Consider the following 26,591-nt stretch of genomic DNA (forward strand, 5'->3'; position numbering starts at 1 on the left):
TACTCACGGCATGGGAGGGGATAACTTCAGACCAGTGGGTCATAAAGACGGTCGCCCACGTGTACTGCATGGAATTCGCCCCAACCTCCACAATTCAGACGACCGCGCTCACAGCGCCTCTCACCGGACCATCTGGAGATCCTGAATCAAAAGGTGGAAGCGCTGCTGCGAAAGACGCCATAGAAGTCGTCCCTATTATTCAAGTTAACAAGGGTATTTATTCAGTGTACTTCCTTGTACCCAAAAAGGACTTCACCATACGCCCTGTTCTAGACCTGCGCCCAGCAAACTAGTTCATAAAACCTCAAAAGTTTTGCACGGTAACGCTACAGGAGGTGATCCCACTGTTGAAACAGGGGGACTACATGGCAACATTGGACATGAAAGATGCATAGTTTCATATTTCAATGTTGCCAGCGCACAGGAAATATCTAAGGTTCATGATACAGGACAGGCATTACCAATTCAAAGTACTCCTCTTGGGCATCGCCTCAGCGCGAAGGGTATTTTACCAAGGTACTGGCAGTAGCAGCAGCACACCTGCGCAGACTATCCGTCCCGGTTTACCCTTACCTCGACGACTGGCTCATAACAGGGGACTCGTACGACACATGTTTTTTGAACACCCAAAGGACCATAGACGTTCTGTTCAGTCTGGGATTCTCCATCGAGAAAAAAATCTAGTCTAGTCCCCAGTCAAGTAAAACAATTTCTGGGGGCTCTAATCCAGACGAAAAATGGCCTAGTCTTCCCCTCCAACAAGAGGGTTCAGAAGGTGCTTTTTCAGATCCCTCAATATGTAGCCGGTCAGGAGGTGACGGTGCGCAAAGCCATGTGTTTGCTAGGGATGATGGCATGCCTCCCATGCAAGAGTGGCTAAACAGCCAGTGGTGTCAGGACAGCGGACAATGGGAGGATCTGGTAGTTGTCTCGCCAGCCCTTGGTCTCTCTCTGCAGTGGTGGTCAAGGGAAAACCTTCACCACCCCTGCACTGGAAGCCACTCTCACGACAGACTCATCTGATGGTGTGGGGAGCTCACCTGCTTCAGCAGACAGCGCATGGATTGTGGTCACCACAATTGGTATCCAACCATATAAACTTACTGGAGCTATTAGCGGTGTTCAAGGCATTGAAGGCTTTTCAGATGCAACTACAAGGGAATACAGTGCTGATTCTAACCGACAGCACTACAGCCATGTATTACCTGAACAAACAGGGGGACACTCACTCTCCAGGGCTATCCAAGCTGTCCCAAAACATTTGGCTATGGGCTCTCAAACACAAGATGTTTCTGTTGTCCCAACATGTTCCAGGGGAACTCAATCTTCTGGCAGACGTGCTCAGCAGAGATTTCCCTCTGCCCATAGAATACGAATGGCGTCTGTACGAAGACACTGTGTCCAACGTCTTTGCAGAATGGGGCTTCCCAGAGATCGATCTGTTCGCAACTCAGGAAAACCCCAATGCCAAGACTACGCATCCAGGTACCCCCAGAACCGCTCCAAGGGGAACAGTCTCTGGATAACATGGTCAGCGAAATTTGCCTACGCTTCTTCCCTCACCCCCAAACCCCCCCCCCTTCCTCCGACTCCCCTTTTCAACAAGAAAGTGCACAAGATGCACCAGGAACCAGTTACCAGGATACCGATGGCCCCCATGTGGGCCCGCCAACCCTGGTTCGCTCATCTGATGGAAATGTCCCTCTCCCCACCAGTAAAACTACCCTGCCCGTACAACATGCTGTTCCAGGACAGGGGGAGACCCTACACCCATTTCCACAAACTCTGAATTTAGCAGCCTGGCTCCTGAGGTTATAGAGTTTGGACACCTACAGCTCCCTCAGAGGTGCATGGACATACTCAGGGAAGCTAGGATACTTAATACTCGTTATTGCTATGCCAGCAAATGGAAACGTTGTATTATCTGGTGTAATGCTAAGGGCGTCAATCCCATCGATTGCTCACCCACACACATTGTACTTTACCTAGCCCTTTTTGTTCTAGACCCTTGTGTTACAGTCCACAGGGATAAGGTAGTTCTGTGCACGCACCCCATATTCGCACCTAAATTCATCTCGAAGTTCCATATCTTTTTCCAGAATTACCCTAGCATGGCCAAAAGAAGCCTAAACCAACTAGATGTGCGCAGGGCAGTCCTGTTCTACCTGGAAAGAACGAAACCACTGAGGAAAACTAACCATTTTTTCCTTTCAGTGGCAGCTGGTAGAGAAGGGGATCCTGTCTCTAAATCAGCTATCGCAAGGTGGATTGTCAAATGCATCACACTGTCACGCTCTTGCTAAGAGAGAACTGCCCTTCAAACCTAGAGCACACTCTACTTGTGGCACTGCGGCTTCCATAGCATTCATTGCAAATGTTCCCCTAGAGTCCATTTGCAAAGCGGCAACCTGGAGTTCTGTATACACCTTTACAAAACACTATTGCCTAGACACTCATTCTAGGTCTGATTCTCAGGTGGGGCAAGCAGTACTAAGACATCTTTTCTCTGCTGTTCCTTCTCACAACCCACCGCCAACTCCGGGTACTGCTGGCTAGTCTATGCACAGCATGTGATTCTTAGCAGATTAACAAGCATCAGAAGACATGCATTACTCACCGTAATAGCATTTCTGATGATTGTATCTGCTTTGATTCACATGCGCCCTCCCTACCTCCCCGCTCTTGGTGGAAGGAACATAGACGTCTTACTACTTCTCTCTTCATGTACTCGCTCACAATATCCTTGGGCTCCCTCATGGCAGATAAAATACAATCTGAGGGACCTCAGCGCGTGAGGGATTTTGGGTACACTACACGTCACAATAGGGATAGTGTTACAGACACGCCTATGCCGACGTCCCCTTTGTCCCCGAAAGACAAGATGCAATACTCTGCGGTTACCACTGGATGTCGGACCATATGCACAGCATGTGAATCTAAGCATATACAATCATCAGAAATGCTATTACGGTAAGTAATGCATGTCATTTCTAGGATTTCCAGGGTCAGAGTGGACGATCAACTCTTTGTAGGATATGCTGGACAACGATTGGGGCAGGCTGTTAACAAACAGACCTTGTCCAGGTGGATTATCCTCACCATTATGGAGTGTTACCGTTTGTTGGGTAAGGACCCTCCTGAAGGGTTGCAAGCTCATTCCATTAGGGGCGTGGCTACTTCCACCGCACTTCAACGGGGTGTTCTATTCGGAATATTTGTGATGCCGCTACATGGGCTTCGCTCCACACCTTTTGTTAAGCATTACTCCCTGGATACAGTCCATGGTCAGGATATAGCCTTTGGTTAGGCGGTTCTTTATTCCGCCATCTGATTGGGTTCTCTAAATTATTTTCCTTCCTCCATTTACTGGTACTGATTTGGGAGTCTTGTCAAAGATCTGGAATACGTTGGAGGACACAATCCATTCAAAGAACAAGTTACTTACCAACTGGTAACGTTCTTTTGACTGGATGTTCCTCCATCGTATTCCACATCGCCCTCCGATCTGGAGAATTTCCTATGCGATTGCAGCTTACGTTTCCGCAAGGCTATGTGCAGTCAAGCTGGCATGAGACTGGTGCTACACGCTCTGGGGGAAAAAACTTTAAACTGAGGCTACGGGCGCCATGCATCCTATTTATAACATCCGGTGATCTCACCCTCGACTGAGGCCTTCAAGGGACATCGACCCGATGCCATCGACGCAGGACGCCCTCTGCTGAAAAAGTTTCTGAAGTGCACAGCTGTGGACATTACTTAGAAATAAAACCGCAGCTTTAAAAACGTTGTATTTATGTTTGCGGTCGCTTTTGAAGCGACCGCAAACATAAATACAACGTTATTGTGTTGGAAAACGCTGCGGTTTTAAAACCGCAGCGTTTTCCAACACAACTGCGTTGTGTCTGCCTGAATCTGCTTTACCATTTGGGGCTCTCGGGCTCCCCACGGGGAGCTCGAGAGCCCCAAATGGGAAATCAGCTGCAGGTAGAAACACTACGCGGCATGTAAACATAACCGCATGTGTTTCTGCCTGCTGTGGCTTTCACTTTGGGTCTCCGGTGCTCCCCTGGGAGCACCGGAGACCCAAAGTGATAGCCACAGCAGGCAGAAACACACGCGGTTGTGTTGGAAAACGCTGCGGTTTTCCTTTCCAAGTTTCTGAGGCTCCTCCGAGCCGGAGGAGCCTGAGAAACTTGGAACGAAAAACCACAGCGTTTTCCAACACAATAACGTTGTATTTGTTTGCGGTCGCTTCAAAAGCGACCGCAAACAAAAATATGTTTTTAAAGCTGCGGTTTTATTTCTAAGTTTTCCGGGCTCCTCCAGCCTGGAAAACTTAGAAAAAAAAACGCAGCTAGTGCTTATTTTTTGTAAAAAAAATAAATAGCACTTACCGAGATTCAGCTGCAGCTTTCCTGCTCTGGTCTCCGGTCCGCGTCCTCTGAGTCCCGGCACTAATGAAGGGAAAGCCACCCAGCGGTAGACTTTGTTTACTACAGCTGGCTGGCTTTTCCTTCATTAGTGCCGCAAAAGCAAAAGCCAGCACAGGAGGGCCTCCATTTCACAAAATGGCGGCGCCCCTGTGCTTGCTTTTTCGAATTTTGAGCTTGAATAGCTCAAAGTTTTACATAGGAAGTTTTAAAACGGAGGATGCTAGTATATTTTTTTTTATGTGGCCTATCTATTTTTTAAATAAACATTTTTACTAGACCATCCCTTTAAATTAATTTCAGTAGTACAATATCGTCTGCATAAGCCACCCAATTTAGTCTTTTCAGACCTAAGGGAGGGCTGACTAGGCCCCTCTCCCCTTCATTTCTCTGGCTAAATCTGCCAAATATAGATGAAATGGGCAAGGCGGCAATCATACAGCCCTCTCTCACTCCCGTTAATGTTGGAATTGTGGCCGATGGATCAGATTACCCTTAGCCATCTAATCTTATTCTCGGAACCAATTTCTTATGAAGTTCAATTATTATAGCCAACAGTGGTTCACGGAGCCCCCACAATTATTATAGCCAACAGTGGTTCACAGAGCCCCCATTGTTTTAACATCTGCCATTATTTACTGCGATTGACTGTGTCGAAGACCTGCGATAGGTCAACCCAGGCTCCATATAGCCTTGGGCCTCCCTTCTGGAAAGATTTAGACAACGTTACGCCAAGGATCAGGCTTCAGAATAGACAAGAGACCTCTATGGAACCCAATTTGGTTCTTAGCTAGGATTTGTTGTTTCTTGATCAATGTTTCCAATTCCCTCAGAACCAATCCTACAAATATTTTGCTATCCATGTCCAGAAGGGAGATCGGGCAATGGTATGATATATTGTATTTATATCGCGCTCATACACAGGTGTTTCAGAGCACGACCAGCAAAGGGAGGGGAACAGGGGAGAGAACAAACACAACAATCTTACTAGGCCCAGTGACATTGAGAACGTGCAAGTGCATGGGGTAGGGAAAAGGGGGAAAATGCATGGGAAGAGGGAGAAATTGGATAGTGCAGAGCGTAAGAGAGCACAAGATAAATAATAAGTAAATAAATAAATCCAGTGATCCAAAACAGTGTTAGTGCAGTCTGTGAGGGCCAAGTGCAAGGTTAGTTAAATAGGAAGTATCTGATCAGTGCAGACAAAGAGTGGCGGGAGGGCTTTATGGATACAGATACAGGCCCCAGTGCAAGGGGTGGCCAGGAGGCAGTGCAGGAGCGTGGCAGGGTGAGCAGGTACCTGGGCCCGATGGTCAGAGGGTAGCCAGGTATAGCATTGCTGAGAGAGGGAGAAGGGAGGCAAAGGCAGAGGTGAAGAGGAAGGTCTTGAGGAGCTTCCGGAAACCGTAGTTGGTTCTCCTCAAGTTTCAAGGTGGCAGGTAGGCAGTTCCAGAGGGAGGCCCCCGCAGAAGACCGTACTCTACCACCAGGTTTTTTCTTTGAAAAATGACTAACCCGGAGGGAGTTGGAGGTAGAGGAGCAAAGGGATCTCTAGGGGAGGTATTTACGGAGAGATAGTTGAAGGTAATTAGGACTCGGGCCCCAGAAAGCCTTGTGGACAATGCAAAGGGTTTTAAATGTAATCCTTGCAACCACAGGGAGCCAATGAAGGATTTCAGAGCTGGAGAGCTACAATCCCAGGGCTTGAGGCCAAGGACAAATCTCGCAGTCCTGTTCTGGATTAGTTGTAAAGGGCGGAGAGTGGAAGCAGGTAGATTTAGAAAGAGGCTGTTACAGTAGTGCAACCTAGAGGGCATCAGCTTGGGAGACCAGGAGCTTCTGAGGGAAGGAGAGGAAAGGAAGAGTGCCTTTAAGGAGGTGCAGAAGGAAGACAACAGAGATGTGTGCAGCGAAGGAAAGTGTGGAGTCAAAGATGACCCCAAGGTTCTTAGCTTCGCTGGTAGGGGCAGGAGGAAGGCCAAGGGAGGCCGGCCAGAGAGAGAGGGGAAAGGATGGAGGGGGTGTACCAATGAGGAGGATCTCAGTCTTGTTGGCGTTTAAACAAAGATCATTTGCGGCACACCAATTTTGAATGGCGATTAGGCAGTCAGAGATGAGGGAAGGCGAGGAGGTGGCCGAGGGAAGCCTGAAAATGAGTTGGGTGTCATCAGCATAGCACTGGAAATTTGAGCAGAAAATGGAAATGCAGTAGGCGAGAGTTGCCAGGTATTGATTAAAAAGCCAGGGTGAGAGGTTAGACCCCTGGGGAACATCGCAGGTAGAGAGGAAGATAGAGGATACGAAGGACCCAAGTTGTACCTGGGAGGGTCGATCAGAGAGAAAAGAGGTCAGCCAGGCCAGAGGCTGATTGGTGATACCCAGGTTGTCACAGAGACGATTTAGGAGGGTGGTATGGTTGAACGTGTCAAAAGCAGAGGCGAGATCAAGTAGGATGAGGACAGAGGGAATGTTAGTCAAGGTTGGAGAGCAGGTCTTAACGGATGTTCAGGAGAGCCGTTTCTGTGCTTCTGGCAGCTCTGAAGCCAGATTGGTGGTCATGGAGAGAGCCAACTGAGGCAGAGTGAAGGTTAAGCTGCGAGATGGCAAGCTTTTCCAGGGGCTTGCCCAAAAAGGGAGTAATGGAAATTGGGCAATAGTTAGCAGGACAAGAGGGATCAGCTGTGGGTTTCTTGAGGAGAGGATGCACAAGGGAGTGCTTCAGAGGGGAGGGGAAAGATCCAGAGGCAAAGGAGAGGTTGCAGAAGTCGGCAAAGGTATCGATGTGGTCCTTAATAGTTTTGGAGGAGCAGGGATGGAGCTGTCTTGAGGAGCCTTCTTGGGGAGAATTCTCTGTTAAGGCTAATTTTCCAAATCTAGTGAGTCCCCCAGCAGCTTTGCTGGATTTTTAGGGTTTATTTTTTTCTCCTGCTAAGAGTGAGACTCTTTTTCTTCCACTCTTAGACATGATTTGAGATATCCTTTGACTTTGTAATGTGTTTTATGGGCTATGGGGTATTTTACTCCATAGGGTTTCATGTGGTTTTTGGTAAGTGTTACACTGCACCCTCAGTGCAGTAACACAGGGGTGTCATAGTGACCCCCAAACATAGACTCCATACCCTGGGACTGACTACTGTCTCCCAGGGCATGTAAAGTCACCATTGACTTTACTAGTCTCAAATTGGGAACAGAACCAGTACAATGCATCATATTGTGGAAGTACTGGTAGTGTTAATTAGATTGGTCCTGGGTACTGTTTTTCGAGGGGGCACTGTGCAGTCCCCCCTCGTCGAGTTTCTGGCTGGTGGCAGTGGTTACCACGCAAAATATTCCTTAAGAATATTTACTATGGGATTTTCCCATGCATTTTAAACGCACCACTTTTTGGTGCAATGTTAAAGATACCGCCGGGTTATTTATTTAATATTTATTCCCCAGTTGGGTCTTTTCGCCAGGACTCAGTTTTAAAATGGCGTTTGTGTTCGCCTCTGTAACTCCAACCCAAGTCGAGCCCTTTGTTCCACTTTTTGGCGGGCTTCTACACAGGAGCCTCCAAAAGTGGTGCCACTCTGTCTGGGTATACAGGATGTGTGGGAGGGGGGGGTTTAGGCACCCTGGACTGAGTTGCCTCGGCAACTCAAGTCGCACTCTTGTGTGATTGGCCCAGTGGTGAGCCGCCTGGCTCACCACTTAGCATGTTTGAGTGACAGCTAGGACTGATGAATGGGGGTTTTCTGCATAAAAGCAGGGCTTTGGGGACTGGGACTTCAGATGTCGCCACAGGACCAAAGAATCCGAAGAGGGAGAAGCTGAGCCGACCTGCATCGACGACACCACCGGTGGAGCCCTGCTGAACTGACTCACCACTTCTTCACCGACAGAGGAGATCTTCATCCCGAAGAGTCTTCTTCCTTTGACTGGTGGGGATAACCAGTTTGCCTGCCTTTTCGCCTTCCCAGATCATCTCGTGGCCGCCTTGCCTGTGCCAAGCACCCCGGCAACCGGGATACCACGTTTTACCACTACCGCAAATAAAAGGGTAGTACCTTTTAACCGGAGAACTCCGCGGCTGGTTTCTTCCCTGGCAGTGCAACGACCTTCAGCTTTCCTCCACGTCGAGATATTCTCTTCCTCTGGACGACGCCGCGACTTGCACCCACTGCCAGGAACAACTGCCTCCGCTGGAGGATTCTCTCCACTTTCAAGGTACTGTGTCCACCTGGCCTCCCTCGCAATGGTCTGTGTGGGGGTGTCTCGTAAATCCTCATTTTACCACTTGGGTTGGCCCTAGGCTGGCTAACTGAACTTTTCTGAGCTGAACTAATTCCTTTTTAAACTCTCTGCAAGACTTTTCAAGCCTTTTAAACTGTGTGATCTTGGGCACATTGGTGTTCTACTCTCTCTAAGAGGGAGCCGGGCCTCTGAACCTTTTGCTCACAAGTAGACTTTGACTTTCTTGGCTTGCCGAGTGCTTCTAAAGTATTGTATTGTGTGTTTTTCTAATTCCTCCCTTTTTCCCTCCTTTTTTTTTTTGGATAACTTATTGGAGTGCCATCTTTAGTTAAGCGCTCACCTCTGTCTGAATAAAGTGGTGTTAACTAAGAGTTGTCTAATAAGGAATAAGGGATGTATATATATTAATAGTGACTGTTTTGAACTTGCTTACAATAATAGTGCTGGAGTGTTTCTAAGTGTGTCTTTAAATAATTATATACTTGATACCAAAGCTCAGGTCAGTGTTTGCTTGTGCTACTGTATTTTGGTACCTATCTTGTATACTCTATATACTGTCTAACTTTTCTTGAGAGAAGTCTGGCAGCTACCAGGTAAATCTGGGTGCTACAGACTGCTACCATTTGGGTTTACTGCCAACACCTGTAGTCTTAATTCTTTTGCAGTGGTCCCTAAGGGAACTGCACAGGTTTCTGCCTAACAAGCCTTTCCTAGATCGGACTTGTCTAGCGACCTCATCAGGGGTGGGTCAAAAAGCAGAGCGGGAGAGGAGCGGGGGAGGAGGAGAGCGAGGACAAGATGTCCTGGGTTTTAGAGATAAAGTGTGAGGTAAGGACATTGCAAAGTGCTTGAGAGGCGAGAGGAGGGGTGCATACTGCATCAGGGTTGGCCAGCTCCTTGCAGATTTTAAAAGTTCGGACAAGTTGTTAGATGCCGCAGAGATACGGGCTCGAATATGGACTTGCTTCTTGGTACGTACAGAGAGACTGTATTGCTGTTGGAGTAGGCGGCAGGCCAGTTTGTCAGAGGATGAGCAAGAGGCCCTCCATTTCCTCTCGGCCGCCTTACACTTAAGTTTGAATGTAGCTAGGTCAGAGTCAAACCAAGAATTACACTTGGTTTTGGGCTTCAAACTGATCTCCATGACCGGGGCAAGAGCATCAAGAGTATCTTAAATAGAGGAATAGAGGAATAGAGGAGAGACAGGGCTGTGTCAGGTTGTGCGTCAGCCAGGAGTGGAGGAGTGGGTGAGAAGGTGGCAACATAAGCCTCGACTGACACGTTTCATGGGCCGGATGTCCGAGAAGGTGGGTGGTAGTCTTGGGGTAGGTTTGGCTTGGGGGAGGAGATGGGAAGAGAAGAGAAGTGGAGAGGAGAGGAGGCAGTGATCGCTCCAGGAAAGAGGGGTAGTGAGGGGAGTAGATAGGGGGAGGCCAGAGGAGATCATGAGATCAGTGTGTGGCCAGCAGAGTGAGTCGGGCCGGAGGGTGGGATAGAAAGGGAGAGTGAATCGCAGAGGTCGCAAAAGAGCACAGATGAGGAATGGGGAGAATCAAGATGGATGTTGAGGTCACCAAGGTGGAGGAGTAATGAGGTAGAGGGCAGGAGGGCGGAGGAGAGATCTGCCCAATCAGAGAGAAAAGAGGTGAATTGACCAGATGGCTGGTAGAGTGTAGCAACAGTAAGGGAGTGGCTTGGAGAGAGGGAGAGCCTACAGACAAGGCATTCGAAATGGGAGTAAGTCTGAGTGGGTATGATGGAGGCAGGAATCCTCTCGGGGAAGAGCAGGGCTATACCACCTCCAGGCCGGGTGGATCTGGGGGCGTAGAGGATCTTGTAGCCATCAGGGATGATAGTGTCAAAACTTGTGACAGAGCCGGCCGTGAACCATGTCTCGGTAAGACCGAGGTCAAGTTCTTCAAGGAGGTGGCAGATGTCAGAGGATTGTTTGACAGCGGAGCGAGGATTGAGGGTGGCAAGATGAAGAAGGTTGCCAGCCTTAACGACCTTCCGGGGAGGGGTACATGTTAGAGGTACGCCCTGCGGAGGTATGGAAGGAGTATGAGATGGGGCAGAGGAGGAAGGAGAAAAGGGCAGGTAGCCAAGGGAGAGGAGTAGGTTACACCAGGAGATGAGAGGAAGTAGATGAGCCGAGGGAACTGCCTATCAAAGAGACAGCGATTGGCCTGAGGGCCTTGCACCATGACAGTGCCATTAAGGTAGACATTTATGATGACTCTGTAGGAGTCAAAGGAATCCATCCGCACTTTCCAGCGGGTGCCACCATTAATAGGAGAAGAGGAGACAGGACAGAGCACAGAGATCATATGAGGGGGTCCATAGATCTGGCATAGGAACGACAAAGAGGATGTCGGTAAGGGTTTGGCTGGCAGAAGCACTGGAATAGATATCAGCAATGGGGAGTCCTGGGTTGGAGGCCAGGATATCCTTTTTGAATTTCTTCTTACCAGGCTTAGTGAGAAGGGAAGGATAGTTGATAATGTAACAGTGTGAGTATATAGGAGAGACCGATAGTCCCATGGTCGGGTAGAGAGGGAGCAGTGGGAGAAAAATGCAAGTACAACGGTAGGGAACAGTCACTGGGCAGGCACGTTACAGTTAAGGTCCAAAAGGAGATGAAACAAAAATGAAAAAAGCACCTTAATTTGCTTACAAAAACGCACCCAGATTTGACTTTTTAAACACACACACATTTGCTCACAAAAACACACCCACATTTGACATTCAATGGCATAGGCAGGGGTAACAAAGGTAAGTGAAATGATTGAGTAGAGGAGAGTTTTGGAGTTGAGAGCATTAAAGAGCAGAGCAGATAGAAAGGTTGGAATAGGCAGAGGGGAGAGTGAAGGTTCAGGAAGGGAAGAGCAAGCATAGGTGGAAGGAAGAGGGAGCTGAGCCCAGGAGAGGAAAGTAGGAGTGTCTTGGTAGTCCAGTTACATAGCTGAAAGAGATGGTGGTGCTGGGAAAGGGTCAGGCTGGCGTAGTAGCGGCATCATGCATCCCAGTAAGCTGACAGGGAAGCTGACGGGGCCCTTAGAAATGGTCCTTGGATGAGGGCGGCCAGCTACATGCCTTCCGGTCCCCAGTTGGTTGGGAACAAACACTCCGGTGCCCAATGGGAGTATAGGTGGAAACCTGGGAGGCCAGCCACAATGCCTTCAGCACAGAGGGAAAACGGGCACCATCTTGGAATTCACCCAAGAAAACAAAGAGAAAGTTGGCAGCAGGAACACAAAATGCCTGTATGCCGCTAGGCATTCACTTAGAAGTTGCAGCATACATATGCAGGTAGGCGCTGTAAAATGCACGTTGATTTTTGGCAAAATGAAACTTAAAAAAACAAAACATTTCAAAAAGTTTCTTTTTTCATCCAATCTTGATTCCATAATTCTCCACTAGATGCAATTTGTGGAAATCGGTGCACATACCTCGAGAGGGGACCTCAGATGGCAGACTAGGACTCAGGTCCGACAGAACAGTTGTTAGGAGGAAGTATGGAGGGCTGGAACCTTGCGCTCCGTGAGGCAGAAGAGGGAATAGTTCAAGGTATCTGCCCAATCGCCCTTCTTGTAAATTGGTATCATGATGGCTTCTCTACATGATTCACGCAGAAGTCCTCTGCTTATTATATTACAAAAGAGCTTGTATAGAATCCTTGACCAAAATGTAATATCAGATTTAAAAGTTTGGTTTGTTAGCCCGTTTGGTCCTGAGGCTCTTGATACTGACTACTTTATTATAGCATCCTTTACTAGGTCTAAGGTAAGAATTAAATCCCATTTACAAGAATTCACAGTCCATGTGAGCAGTTCCTCTAAGGATCCGTATAATGCCGTAAAATGTTTCACCTAGACCTATTGTTGTATAATGTTACTTAATGAATTTACGTGGCTACCTTCTTTCCCATTAACTTGTTTCAACAGCTTTCATCGGGAACTTTTCCTACATCTGTGCCAATCCTTACCTGCGTGTTGACCATTAGATACTAGTGACCCCCCCCTCTACCGCTGAGAACACTCATGCTATAAGAATAGGGAAGGACTTGTAATGTTTGGGCCTTTTGCTCAGTAAATGCAACACGTGTTTGAAAATGATGTACTTGTAATAGAGTTGATTTGGTAACTCCCTCTAAAATATGAGCAGTTACAAAAGGTCTTTCTATCTTTTGAATGTGTTTTACCATTCTTAAAAGTATACATAAGGTTATTTTAATCACCTGTTAATTGGTGCCCCCACTTCCCAAAAGTAATGCTTTTGGCTTAACCCAACTATTGCTTTCAGAATGTAAGTGTATAGGTATACCAACTGGGTCTTGCTTCCCCTGACCTGCTGTACAACCTGTCCAGAATAAGCTTGCCTTGGGTTTTACTTCCCTTGAATATCTGTGTGCAATTCTTAATAAGTTTATTGTGGGCGTTACTAAACCTGGTCTACCTTGTGCCATCCTAAAATAAGTTAGAGAGGTATTGCTTACCTCAATCTGTGTTCCACTGATCTGAAAAGCAACTGTAATAGTTTATTACTATATTAGGTCTTATTTACCTGGTATAACTGAGTGTTATTGTGAACGTAGTTATAGGTTTATACTGTTCCATGAATTTGTGTGACGCTATTCAGAAAAGTATCCTGGTAACGGGGTCGGTTTACTATGTGATTTCGTATGAGTGTCACTGCATAACTGACAGGGTGTACTACCCTTCAATTACTGTAAGTAATTTAAAAGTAACTTGTGGTTTTACTGCCCCTGAATTGGTGTGTTCTATTCCAAATGTGTATGATTTAGGTCTGATTTGCCTAGAAATACTGTTTGTTATTCTGAACAAGGTCTATGCTTTGGTCTGTGCACCTTGAGCATCGTGTTGTGTTTATAATTCTATGACAAAGTACTTAACCACCAAGATTTAACTTGGCCTATTTGTATTTATAATAAACCTTTATTTTTGGTAATACTTCTGGGTGTTAGTGTTTTCTTTTGATCCATATGTATGATACAGGTTCTTAGTACCTTCCGACAGCCCTCTCTCCCTCCTCAGATAAGCCTGGCTGCTCTGTCTTCGCTACCAAATACTCATGTGGTACAGTCTTGCACTATATTTTGTGCTGTCTCAGTTGTATGGTTTTACTAAGCCCTTAGTTCGACTTCAGAAAAACTGTCCTAAAACCAACTAGATGGCAACCTACGCACAACCTATGATTCTTAAACTGATACAGGTTACAGAAATACTGTTTGCGCCAAGCAACTTTAACTTTTTGTAGTACCAACAAAAGTAACCAGAGATTATATTTTCAGATCGTCATGGAGGAAGGTGGCTATGAAGCTATTTGTAAAGACCGCCGGTGGGCAAGGATTGCCCAGCGCCTCTCCTACCCTTCTGGGAAGAACATCGGCTCCCTTCTACGCGCTCATTATGAGCGCATTGTGTATCCATATGAGACCTATAAATCTGGGGCCAATCTTGTGGTAAGAAAATAAAATGCTCTTCTATTTTTCTGTCTCATCACATTGGTTTCTTGAATAATTTTCTGCGGCTTTCAATGGCTGGTTAGAGGAGAGGACTCTGCACTCAAAAACCTTTGTAGATGTTGTTTGCTGCTTTGAATGTATTAATTTTTCCAACTTGCAATGAAGATGGGCTAAATCAAGGGTAATATTTTGCTTAATTTGCCTAATCATAAAGCCACAATTTGATCCTCCTTTGCTTTTACTAGTCTGTAATGTGAGATCCATCATGAAAAAGTCAATTTCAATAACCAAGTTGGGAGGCCACTGCAAAAGAGGAGGCCATAGCTCTATGTAAGCACTGTCAATCTCTCAATTCTTCAGTCTGCTTTTTGGGAGAAACCATATAATGCCAAACTTGATGTGGAAGTAATTTTTAAAGTCAAAATATGTCTATGCTAAATGATTTTGTGGTAAATGATGTTTGTGACACTGTTGTAAATCAGTAGTTTAATACGAAGACTGATAGAATTCTTTGGTGGCCTTTTTCAAATGGATTTTGAGAGTTCAGTCTGGCCATAAGGATTTGAGCAATGGACTCTGAGCTGTTCAAACAAAATTAATATGCCATCACCTGTTTAAAACTACTTCTGAGGCTTTGTTTAATTTCTTTTAGCATTTTGCGATGTTGTCATATAGGATGAAAACATTTTTTTTTTTTATTATATATCACGCTTCATGCTGGACTTCAGCCTGTAAGTGCAAGATCAGGTATTGAACCTGCGCTGTTCAATGCTGTCTTGTTTCCAAGAACAGTGCAGCGTTGACCATGAGCTATCCTCCCGCCTTTTCCTTAGAACTCCAATCAACATCACAAGTTCACAAGTGAAGTGCATAAGAAATGACAGCAGCCCCAAAAGTATGAATCTGAAACTTAAACCTAGGAGGAAGGAGAAAAACTGTTACATGTTACAAGTTCATGGAACTGACATCGGAAGGAAATGGGAGGAGGGAAGATGAGGAGGGTATGCGGGACAGTGGGACCTAGAGCCAGTTGTACCTCTGATAACTGCAGGGAGGGCCCAAGTTACTGTTTTTTTTTTTTTTTTCTTTCACGCCTGTGTCCTAAAGTTTGTTTGCAGAACCATGTCTCATGCCATACCTGATAACTCAAATGCATGCCAGACTTTCTTTTGTTATAAATCCAACAACAGAGAATCAGTGACAACAGTACTCATGCCTGAGCAACTCACAAGCCGAGACAGTGCACAGCCGCCCCGGAGATCTTGAGGGAGGGAGCTTGCTGCATGCATGCACCGCAGTTGGAGGCAGCACAGTGCCAGTTGAACGCCTCTGCTAACTCCGATTCCAGAGTGACTGTCGTTTTGGACATCGGAGTGGAATTGAAGTTCCTTAGCCGGGAGCTTGTATCGGAGACTAGGGAAGACCCTGAACACTGGATTGGAAAAGTAGGAGTACATTTGCCGCTACCCAGACCAAGAGATGGGCAACATGGCAGAAGAATCCAGCAGAGATTTGCTAAAGCAAATCCCAGAAGAATGGGAGAAGACTAGCCAGGGAAGTAGGACCCAGGCTAGTGTAAATCGATTTTTTTATTTATTTTTTTTTTCAAATCTAAGAGAAGAGCCCTTTCGGACAGTGGAGGGAACCCACTACCTCGAAAGGAGACAAAGACCTACTCATCCACCATCCTTTGCCAGGACAAGAATTGACCTGCTGAGACGCTGATCCAGTCACCATGAAAGATGTCCTGTGAACTCAGGTTGAAGGTCAACTGAAAATCAGCCATCAACACCAAGAAATTCTGGCTATCCTGTAAAATATTATGCTGGAAAGACCAGAACAACCAGCAGTACCACCAACTATCCTACAAAAAAAGACCCATCCGCATTCTTTATAAATTTTGAGAGCATGGCAGAGACAGCCGGATGGCACAGATACCGATCTTTCCCCTTACTCTTATGGCTTGGCTGGCTGAAGAACGATTACCTGGAGTTTTGCACAGAGGTTAAGATTAATTCTAAACCTTCCACCCATCACCTCTTTAGTTTTACATCTCTGACGGAGACCGATGGACCAAATACATTGCTCCCTTACTGACCAGAGAAGGCCAACAAGCCATTGATGCCCTTTATACAAATGGTCAAACTCCCTATGACGACGTAAAAAGAAGCATCTTTGAAAGGCTGGTTCATGATCGAGATGATTTTAGGTTCTGTGTATGACATCTATGCCTGCGTCAAGGAGAAATACCCGACCACTCTTACTCAGTAAGGGATTTGTTGAACTAATGGCTGAAGGACAAAACCCTGGAAGAGGTAAAAGGGATGCTCGTCCTGGAACAGTTCATTGACTGGCTCCCTCCCTCCATACCTCCAAAAGGTTATATGGCAATTGCACAAACCCTCATTGGCGGAAGCCATCCAAACCGAGAGTGCTCACCAACGTGCCATGAGTGCCCATGAAGTCAGTGGAGGACTCAGGAATGCGATTGGCAGTAAAACTATAGGACTGGCACAATAAATTTCCCTCACCCGGCGGCCAAGCCCCAGTCTCCAACATATTTCTGGGAATGAACTTGGACACCACAAGCTCCCCTCGAAGAGAGACCAGGTCCCCCACCCAGACCTGAAACTATTTGGTGCTATGCTTGTGGGAAACCAGGTTATCTGGCCTGCTTCTCCCAGAATCCACTGGCAATAGACCAAGAAAGCAGCAAGAGAGTGCAGGGACTGGGAGAACCCTGAAGTACCACTATCCTTGGGATCGAGCCAAAGTGAGCCTATAATCACAGGATGGTGCTAAGGACAAAGGAAGCAGGTGGTCAACCATTCTGGTTGGCCAGTAGATATACCACTCAACCCAGAATCCCCACCCCTCACAGGATGAGAGGCAGAGTCCAGAGACTTAGACCTGCCTAAACAAGTCAAAATCACTATAGTTCAAGTAGAGGTTTCGAACAATTGGTGGCAATTGGAACAGAAGATTGATTGCTACATTTGCATAGCAATTTATACCAGTTGTGCTGGAAAATTTAAGTGGACCAGTTTTGTGTCTCTGTGCCATTTGCTTGAACGATGTTTTTTTTTCTGCTGATGGATGTGCACTTGTGTTTGCACTAGATAGTTTTGTGGTTGTACTACTTGATGGCATAGCAGCTGTTTTTGTTTCTTTGGTGATATTGTTGGGAGATATCTTTAAGTTCTGTTTGCATTCATTTTAAAATTACCTTTTTCAGCAACAGCATACATATTTAGATGGGGTGTGTAGAGTGCATGTAGTCTGTTGTACTCTAGGATGCAAGGTATGTCAGCCTTGACTTTGTTTGCATCAAAATTGACTAGAAATAGTCCTTCAAGTGTAGGTAGATGTGAATTCTACATAACTCATACCTTCTTTAAAGACTGTGCTGCCAATTCCAATCAATGCCTGGTCTTGTGTTAGACCTTGTGATTTGTGAATAGTGACTGCATATGCAAGAGAGAATTGCTCTCTGCGTACATGCATGTCTTCGAAAAGAAGGAATTGTGCTGTTGAGCGTCCTATCTTTTAACTTCTGGAAGTTTGTCAAAGTGGATGTTGACAGGATACGTCTGGAAGCCAACAACTGTACCAATTGCTCCATTGACTAAATCTTGCTCCACGTCAAGGAAACGTTTCAGAATTACTCATTCAGTTTAAACACAAATGTAACATTTTCTCCAAACCAGTTGTGTTGGAGATGCATTTGTCTAAGCTATGTAGTCGTGCTGTTGCTTGTTGATACATAGGGAGTGTCATGTCGTGTCCTTCCAGTTTGTCTGTGGGGCTAATATGCACTATTGGTTGCATTTCTTTTTTTTAACATTCTCATTGAATTGAGTACAGCTGCTAGGGTTGGCATTTAGGACATACATTTTACATTTCTTTTGTGCTAATTGTTCCATGACATCAGGAACAGATGCCATGTCCATATAGCTCATGGATCAGTCTACTATTTAAGATTGTGCATCTTTAGAAAGAAGACCAGTCCTAATGCTTTTTAAAATGTTATCATAGGTGAGGTCTGCAGACTGACGCATGTTTTGAGTTAGTTCTCTGTATTGGAAATGTTGCCAGAGATTTACATTTCTTATGCTGCCAAGTGTGTTGCTGCTCTGTTTGTGTCCTAAGGTTTTAAAAATAGGTTCACCTTTCACTGGTGTTAATTGTAGATGATCTCCAAAAACAATAACTTGTTTTCCTCCAAAGAGTTCTTCGTAGTCCATTTTTAAGGACTTGTTGTAATCTGATATGCATTAAAGCCAACATTATGTTGGAGACAATGCTTATCTCATCTATTAGGAGCATTTTCAGTTGATAGTTTGTAGTACTCTAATTTGTTTTGGTGTTCTACTGGAAAGTAACAGCTATGTTGTAGGCAGATAAACGTGTGGGGGCTGTTAACACAGCTGAAAGGTTGTTGTTTATTCGACTTTTGTAGGAATTTGCTGAGGATTTTTATTAATGTTTTTCCAGAACCAGCTTCACCACTTACATAGAGTAGTAGAGGTTTATAGTTTTGACAGCTGCAAGTTTTACTTTCATGCTTCAAACCATATTTCATTTCTTTAGCCATTTCTAGGAAAATGCTAAGTTGCTCATCATTTAGCTGCAATTTCAGCACTGACAAGCTTTCTTCTGATTGCTTGTATTGATACGTGGTTTTCTCTACCTCAATCATGGCTAATTCTGCTTCATTTACTATGAGTGGCTCCCCAAGTGGTTCTTGGCTAAAACAAAAGGGTTACTGCCCTCAGGAGTGTCTTAATTTAGTTGTGCTTCAACTTCTTCCTCTTGTTGGCGTTCATTGCCCAACATGTTTTTGTATTGAAAATTGTAGGATATCCAGTCTTCAACAGCTATTCTACAACATTGGGGACCCCACCACCATTTTTCACATCCTTTACAATTATGGCGCACTTAGGTACTCAAGGTCCATACACACAGATCATACTTATATCATCTAATATCCATAAACGCACACGACATGCAGGGCCCGCATCTCGACCCAAAATGGCGGTATCATCCCAGCGCAATGATGTAATCGCGTACGCGATGACGTCATCGCGTTCGAGATATACAACTCGATCGTGAGGAAAACAATTATGGCGAACTACCATCCATTGCATCAGTATATCTACGCAACAATAATTACTCAAATAAGCCAACTATAGAAGCCTTGACTTTAGGTTACCTAATTTAAAACAAGCACTCAACTAGGCTATTACTAACTCTCTAAGATGATGGTTGTACTAAATGGCACACTATAATTCACTTTGATACCTTGCAGGACGTACTTCAGACAATAAACCTGTCAGTCCCATCAACCCAGGCTGGATCCTCATACATTTACATACAGAACACATCCACATTGTAAGTACAAACTTTTCATTTTAGCTACATGTAATGTTTTTTAAGCATACTTACCACAAGGTCCCTTAATTCCATTTAGAAGGAATAAAATGTTTTTTCACTCTTACTCTTGACCAACAGGGACATCCATTCTATAACCAAGGGAGCTTGACTTTCAGATATATTGCCATGCCTCCTGAAGACCCACCCCCACCCAGGGTGGGGAAACACATGTTGAGGCACTCAAACATATTTTCTGAATGGTGTTTGAGGTTTTTCTGATTGGTGAGGTAAAAATACACATGAGTAATTGTATGATCTGCTCTGGTTTAGCTATTAGTTGAATATGTACTGACAGCTATTTAAATAATATCACAACTTTAGTCTTTTCGGGAACACCCTTGTGTTGGAGGCACTCAGAAGCATCAGCCTTGCTATTGATTAGCAGAATATCAAATTCACTGTAAGCAGCATCTTAAGGGGCACTAGTTGCCACAAACTCGCAGCACAATTGGTCAGTATATGCAACCAAGGCAAGATTAGCAAGCATAGCAAACACATTGCAATTGAAGGCCAAGGTGATCCAACTATCAGCACAGTAACCTTACACCTTCTGCTAAATAACATTGAAACTTTGAAAGTTTATTTAATAAGCAAAGGCTATGTATACATTGTACATGCAAAGGCTATGTACAATGAAGCTCGTTTTTGATGATTCAAGTATTCCAACTGGATTTTGAACTAACAGCAATTCGAAATTATAACAGTGAAGTAACTACAACTTAAGTTCGTGCAATCTCATTTTTCCTTTTTTGAACCAACTGTTCAATGACAAAGAAATTCTCAATCTGTTTGACAAAAGGAAGATACATAGCAATTTAACATTGACTAACTCAAGAATTCTTTTTGGTATTGGCGCAATTTAGGGCTTGTAAAATATCTTCATGTTTTTGTATTGCTTGAAATTATCATTTGTTATACTGCTTTCATGTACATTGAACGCAGCTTCAAATGAGTCATGGTTGCCTAATAGCTCTTCTTTTCTCCAAAAAGTTGCAGTTGGGCCATGTAGTCATGTTCTGAGTTTTAAATGATAACTTCATATGATTAATTGTGCTGGGTTTGGTAAATTTGAAAAGACTCCCTTCACAAGCTGAGACCATCTATTGTCCACATTTTTCATCTGGTTTAACATTGTTGTAGGAGAAATGTTGGCCTATGTCGTACAAGCACATGTTTTCCAAAGCAGTACTTCTATTTGGGTAGTATGTGTCTAAAAAAATGTTTTTCAAAATGTTCTGGCTGTTGGGATTATTTTTTACTATTATTTCTATGTCTTGGTACCATTTCAGCACTCTTTTAGGATGCAGCTGGACCAAGGGTTAGCCAGACTATGTGTTCAGATTTGCCTTATAAGGCTGTGCCTGTTTAATGGTCTGCAGCTTCGTAGCATCCATATTCTCTATGGCAGAGCATGTTTATGCCAAAGCTGTAGAATTTTTATGACAGTGTTTTGTCAGATATGTCATCCCAGAGGTCTTTTAGTTCTGTTTTCTCAGCTTTGGTTAGGTAGGCTGTGACATATCTTGCAACAGCAGTGGAGTTGTCTGCAATATATTGTACATCTGTTTGCATTCCAAAAGAGGGCAATGATTGCATTGTAATCATTGATGTACTTTGAAGTTTTGTTTCTTTTAATGCTTTATGCATTTTTAGGCAATTGCACCTTGTGTCTAACAGAAGACCATAAGCGGTTTACTTGTCCTTTTGCTGAAACTGGTTTAGGGAACCAAAGCAGCATTTGGTGTAGTATTTATCTTGGTTTTTATGTCTGCGTTGGCAGTATTTGCCACACTTATGTTTTTGGAAGCGTAAAATGTGTACATAGCTCACTGTGTGGTTTCTGAAGGGATGTTGCAGCTTATTTTTTTTTTTTGATGTAGTTTATTTGAAAACTTTTTCATCATTTGGTTAAGTTGGATTGGCTTTTTTTTTTTTTTTTTTTTTTAATTTTGTTTGTCTAGTTCGAGTATAGAAGATAAAAAGAGAGCAATTGTGTAAGTGTACTTGTTGTTGTGGCCGCTGAGGAGAGCAGTCCATCTTTCTTGCGTACACATTTGTGTCGATGAGAGTTGGTAAAAGGCACCAAATTCTTTGCTTTGTGACGCGAGTTCGTTACATTCCATGACGAGGTGGAATATGGTTTCCTCGATTTTTTGGTCTTTGCAGAACCTGCAATAGTTGTCTTCCTGCTTGATCTGTCTTTTTGTAGCTAGGTATGCTTTTGTAGGAAGAATGTTTAGGTGAATTTTTAGAAATGTTGTTCGAATGGTTTGGTCTGGAAAGGTTTGCAGGTAGGCTGGTGGTTCGTGGATTCTCCTGTTGTCTTTTGTGCAGTGTAGATTCTGTTTTTAGGTATTTTTTTGTTGAATGGTCTTTATCCAGTCATTGTGCAGCAGTTTTGTTTTTGCGTGTTGTGGGCGAAGTATGAGTAGTTCTTCTGTGATATTTTCACTAACCATTTCTTTTCTCATTGTGTCTTTCCATTTTTGCAATATTGTCGTGTTGAAGGTGTTTTCTTTATGTCGCAGTATTTGAATTGCTGGAGTTTCCCCGTCTGTCAATATTTTGCGAAAAATGTCTAGTCTTTCCATTGTACGACTGATTCAATTGATTGAGTTGCCAATTCGTAGCGTATTCTTGGCATTGGAAATGTTTGCGGGAGGCGAAGGACTTTGCGCCAGAAAGCCGCTTCATATTTTGTCCAGTTGACTGAGCGTTCAGCATTGCTTCAGTACCATAGGTGAGAATCGGGATGTACTTGTGTCTGTAGTAGGAGATAATTGGCTTGAAGGAGAATTTGCCGTATTTTCTGTGAAGGAGGCGGCCTTGTCTTGATAGTGTTTGGGATGTTTGTTCGATTTTGTCTAGCCACTGCTCTTCTGATTTAGACTGGTTTATTGTGATCCCAAGGTATTTAAACGCAGTAACACTTTCTATTTCAACATTGTCGATTGTAAAGATACGCTGGTTTATTCTTTTTTTTAGTGGTTTGGTGAGAGTCATTGTCTTTGTTTTTTCCGTATTGATCGTTAATTCATTTTTTTTCATGTACTGGCTTAGGTCTGCCAGTGTTGTTTGTAACCCAGTCGGTGTTTTGTCTAGTAACACGATGTCATCGGCGTATGCCATGACTGGGACTGGGATCGAGTTGATTTTAGGGGGATTGGTTTTGTGTGATTTTAGATGGTCTTCAATATCAGCAGTGAACAAGTTGTAGAGTGTCGCTGCGAGTGGACAGCCTTGTTTGAGTCCGTTTTCTGTTGGTATGGCAGGTGTTGTAGTTCCTTGTCTCGACAATCTAACTTTTATCGTGGTTTTTGAATACAGTAGAATAATCGGTTCTAGGATGTCAGATGGACAGGTCCATGTTCTAAGTTTCGACCATAGTTTTTCGCGCGAGATTGCGTCAAAAGCCATTTTTAGGTCAATGAATGCTGCGTAAATTGTCGAGTTGGAGTTGATAGCTTCATGTTTAATTACTTGTAGTAATATCAGGTTGAGGTTTGTTCCAACATTGGCCGTAAATCCTGTTTGTCTGGTCGAGAATTTGTTGTTTTTTATGGCCCACGCAGTGAGTTGGTTTAGAAGTACTGTTGCGAATAGTTTTCCTAGCGGATCGAGCAGGGCAATCGGACGGAAGTTTTGGGGGTCTTCTCTAGGGCCTTGTTTATGGATTGGTACGATTACTGCTGTTCTCCAGGAGTTAAGTATTCTGTGCAGTTCATTGATCAGGTTTGTAATGTGGCATAGGAGGCTTGCCCAAGCGTTTGGATCTTCTTTGATTATGGCATTAGATAGTCCATCTGGGCCTGGTGCTCTAGAAGTATTGAGTTTGTTAATCAGGGAGATGAAATCTTCAAATTCTGCGTGTACTTTCCATGTTGGGTCTGCTGTAGTCTGTGTATTCTGTTGAGCTGTTTCTCGTGGTGCGTAAATGGTGGTAAAGTGCGTTATCCATTTTTCTTGGGTTACATTAGCTGTAAGCTTATGCTGTTTTTGTTGGTTGTCATTGAGTAGGTTCCAAAGTTCTTTTGTATTGTGGGATTTGTGGCTTTTCAGTATTTGTTCAGCATCTGCTTGTTGAATGAGACTTTTTTGTGATTTAGTCCAGTTTCGATGGTTGTTTTTCAGAATTTTGATCTGGTATGAAGTATCGAGAGCTGGAGTTTTCTTTAACTGTCTTATTGTTCGGTTTAGGGCTTTTTTCCTTTCGGCAATTTCTTGGTTGTAGGAATGTCGATGGTCTTTCTGCGGGCGATTTTTACTGGTTTGTTGGAATGGAATTAGGATCCATTCGTAGTCGATTTTTATAGCATTTGACAGTCTTGCCTGTTGGAATTTTTCCGGTAGTGAGGTTAAGGATGCTTGTGTGATTCTCAGTCTTGTTGTTGTTCCGTTTAGTTCTAATGGAGTAGGTGGTAGTGCTGTCACTGTTTTTTCTAGTGTCGCTTCAGAGTGTGCGGTAAGTTGGTTGTGGTCGCTCCTCTCCGTTAATATCGTCTGTACGTTTGTGACTGATTGGTGAAGTTTTTCAGATAGAAATATATAATCGATGATTGCATGGGACGAACCTCTGCTCCATGTTGGTGTATAGGATTTCGAAGTGTTCCCTTGACTTAGAAGGAGTAGGTTGCGTGTCGTGGTTTCTTTTATCCATCTCTTTGCATTTGGCGATAATTCTGAGTGCTTTAAGAGGCCACCGTTTTTATCGTATAACTTGATGTTCAGATCGCCACAGATTATTATTTCCGATAACGGGTATTTAGTTGTGGCCTCATCAATTGAGATGAAAACTCCGTTTGTTGATATTGCTAGAGGGTTCCAATAGAGGTTTAGGATTAGGATTGTTGAGTTGTTTTTGTCTTCTCGATTTTGCTGGTTTTTTGTAGATGTTATTATGGTCATTTCCGTCCAAGGGTTTATATTCTCGGAGAGTATTGCTTTGCTGTGAGGGTTTATCTTGATTAGGGTGAGTAAGCCTGAAGCAGGTCTTCCTTGTTTTTGTACGATAGCTGGGTTTAGGAATGTGATAAAACCATCGCATGCCAGTGGGTCGCTGAGCCAGGTTTCTTGGAGACATATGAAATGGTATTGCTCTAGTTCAGCGGCTGTGTCCGTGAATAGATGTAGATTACCTCTGGTGTTCCACGAGCACAATGACCAATTAAGTCCATAGTTCATTAATTGTTATGAGTTTGAGTTCATTGAGTATTCTGTAGATTCTGTTTCTAAAAAGGTGTTTTCGAAGTCATAGATTCTTCTGATTGCATGGGCATCTCTGTCTGGACGTTGGCTTCTTATTGAGTCTTCTGTAGATGCAATATCTGATGAGGGAGTTTCAAAGCTAGTTCTGTTGGGTTTGTTAATTCTGTTTGAGTCTGCTTCTTCTGAGGCACGATTTGAGTATCTATCGTCAGTTGCCTGTTTTTGATTCCTTTGTTCGATGTATTTTCCTTCGTAACTTGTGGTTGCTTTATATTTTGGTTTGCTTGGTATTCTTGAGGATGTTGATGCCCAGCATGAGAAATCTAATTTGTGTAATTGTCTTCTTGTTGATATGATGAGTTCTTTGTTATTTGGGTCTGGGAGCTCTATGACGATCTTGTCCAGGTTCTGGTCGTCTTTAAAGGTTATCAGAGCAATATCTTTTGTTGTGAGTTTGTTCAGGCGAGGTATTACGCCAAAAAGGCGTAGTAGGTTTGTTCTATTTAGAATTACCGGTTCCTGGTTTTTATTTGCATTTTCAATGTGGATTTCATATGTTTCATTTTGTCGTAGTGGATTGACGAATGTTGGTCGGATCTGGCTGTGTTGACTGTGGTCTTGTGGTGGTGTTGTTATCGAGATCAACGAGATGGGGTCATAGGGCTCATCTCTGGTTGTGAGTGTTGAGATGTTTTCCATTGAGATGATTGAGATTTCTTCTAGGGAGATTTCACTAGAGTTGTCTTGATTTTGATTCGATTGTTGGTCGAGTATTGAGGCGTATTCGTCTATTATGTAGCTCGTCTGGATTAATGGTTGTGGAGAGTGTTGATTGTTTTCTAATGGTTGTTCTTCATGGGTGGTCATGTCGAGCAATTCCTCGTCGATCGGCGATTGTGGCAGGGTAGGTTGCGCTAGTTTGGGTTTTGTCTGGGCTAGCTGAACTTGAATGCTTTGTGTGTTGGCGGCTGTTAGTTTCTTCTTTGATTGTTGAGCAGTTTGGGTGTTCTGGGTTATATTTCTTAGAAACGCTCGCGAGCCCGTTTGTCGTTTTTTGTTATTTTTCTGTTAGGTGCCTTTTATTTCGTTTGTTGTTTTTTCTTTTTCGAAAATCTGAAAGTTTTCCTTTGGATTCTTTGTTATGTTGCTTGAGATAATGGTTTCTGTTTTTTTGTTGGTAATATTTTGACTTGGTTCTTTCAGTGTTTGTTGGGCAAGATCTGTGATTGTTTCAGGTAGTGGTTGTATCTGAATTGGGCATTGTGGTGATTTTGGAAACGGCGAGGTTTGTAGCCGTTGGTCGTTTGGTCTGGTTGCTTGTTGCTGATGGTGTTCTTTGAGCATCTGTAGTAGTTCTCCTGTAAGTTTTGTTTTCTCTTGTCGGTCTCCTCTTGCAATATCAGCTAATCTTTGTTGCCACCGGTGTGTCTCGTCTGCTTCTATTGTCATTCTTGATTCCACTGTCGAGACAAAATGTTCGATGTGTATCTGTTTTGAATGGATTAGTGCTAGAAGGGTTGCTTGATCTTTTATTGAATCTTTCAAGTCTTCTTGTAGTTTCAAGAAGGGGATCATTGACTGGGAGAGTGTTGCGATGAGCATATTTTGCAAGTCTAACATTGTTGTTGGGATTCTTGGGTGTGTATCTTCTTCATCTTGTTCATGGTTGTCGTTTTTCTGTTGGGGGTCTTTTGGTTTTTGATTCTTGATTATTGGGTCTGGGGTATAGTAGGATTCATCCGAGTCATAGTTGAATCGTGATGGGGCAGTTTTACGTTCATCCAGTTCTGGTTGTCGTTCCTTTT

At 44.0% G+C, this 26,591-nt stretch overlaps 1 protein-coding gene across 4 annotated transcripts in view; it reads left to right on the forward strand.

The window, feature by feature from the left end:
- Window positions 1-26,591, forward strand: part of KDM5C (lysine demethylase 5C) — a 1,076,337-nt gene that overhangs the window by 156,011 nt on the left and 893,735 nt on the right. For all 4 annotated transcript variants that reach the window (XM_069645250.1, XM_069645251.1, XM_069645253.1 and 1 more), the window contains exon 4: window positions 13,975-14,145. In XM_069645250.1, coding sequence (XP_069501351.1) covers window positions 13,975-14,145 — 171 coding nt within the window. The remainder of the gene's footprint in view (window positions 1-13,974; window positions 14,146-26,591) is intronic.

This window comes from Ambystoma mexicanum, chromosome 2p, assembly GCF_040938575.1.
Source record: "Ambystoma mexicanum isolate Mex_15411 chromosome 2p, UKY_AmexF1_1, whole genome shotgun sequence".
Classification (NCBI taxonomy): Eukaryota; Metazoa; Chordata; class Amphibia; order Caudata; family Ambystomatidae; genus Ambystoma; species Ambystoma mexicanum.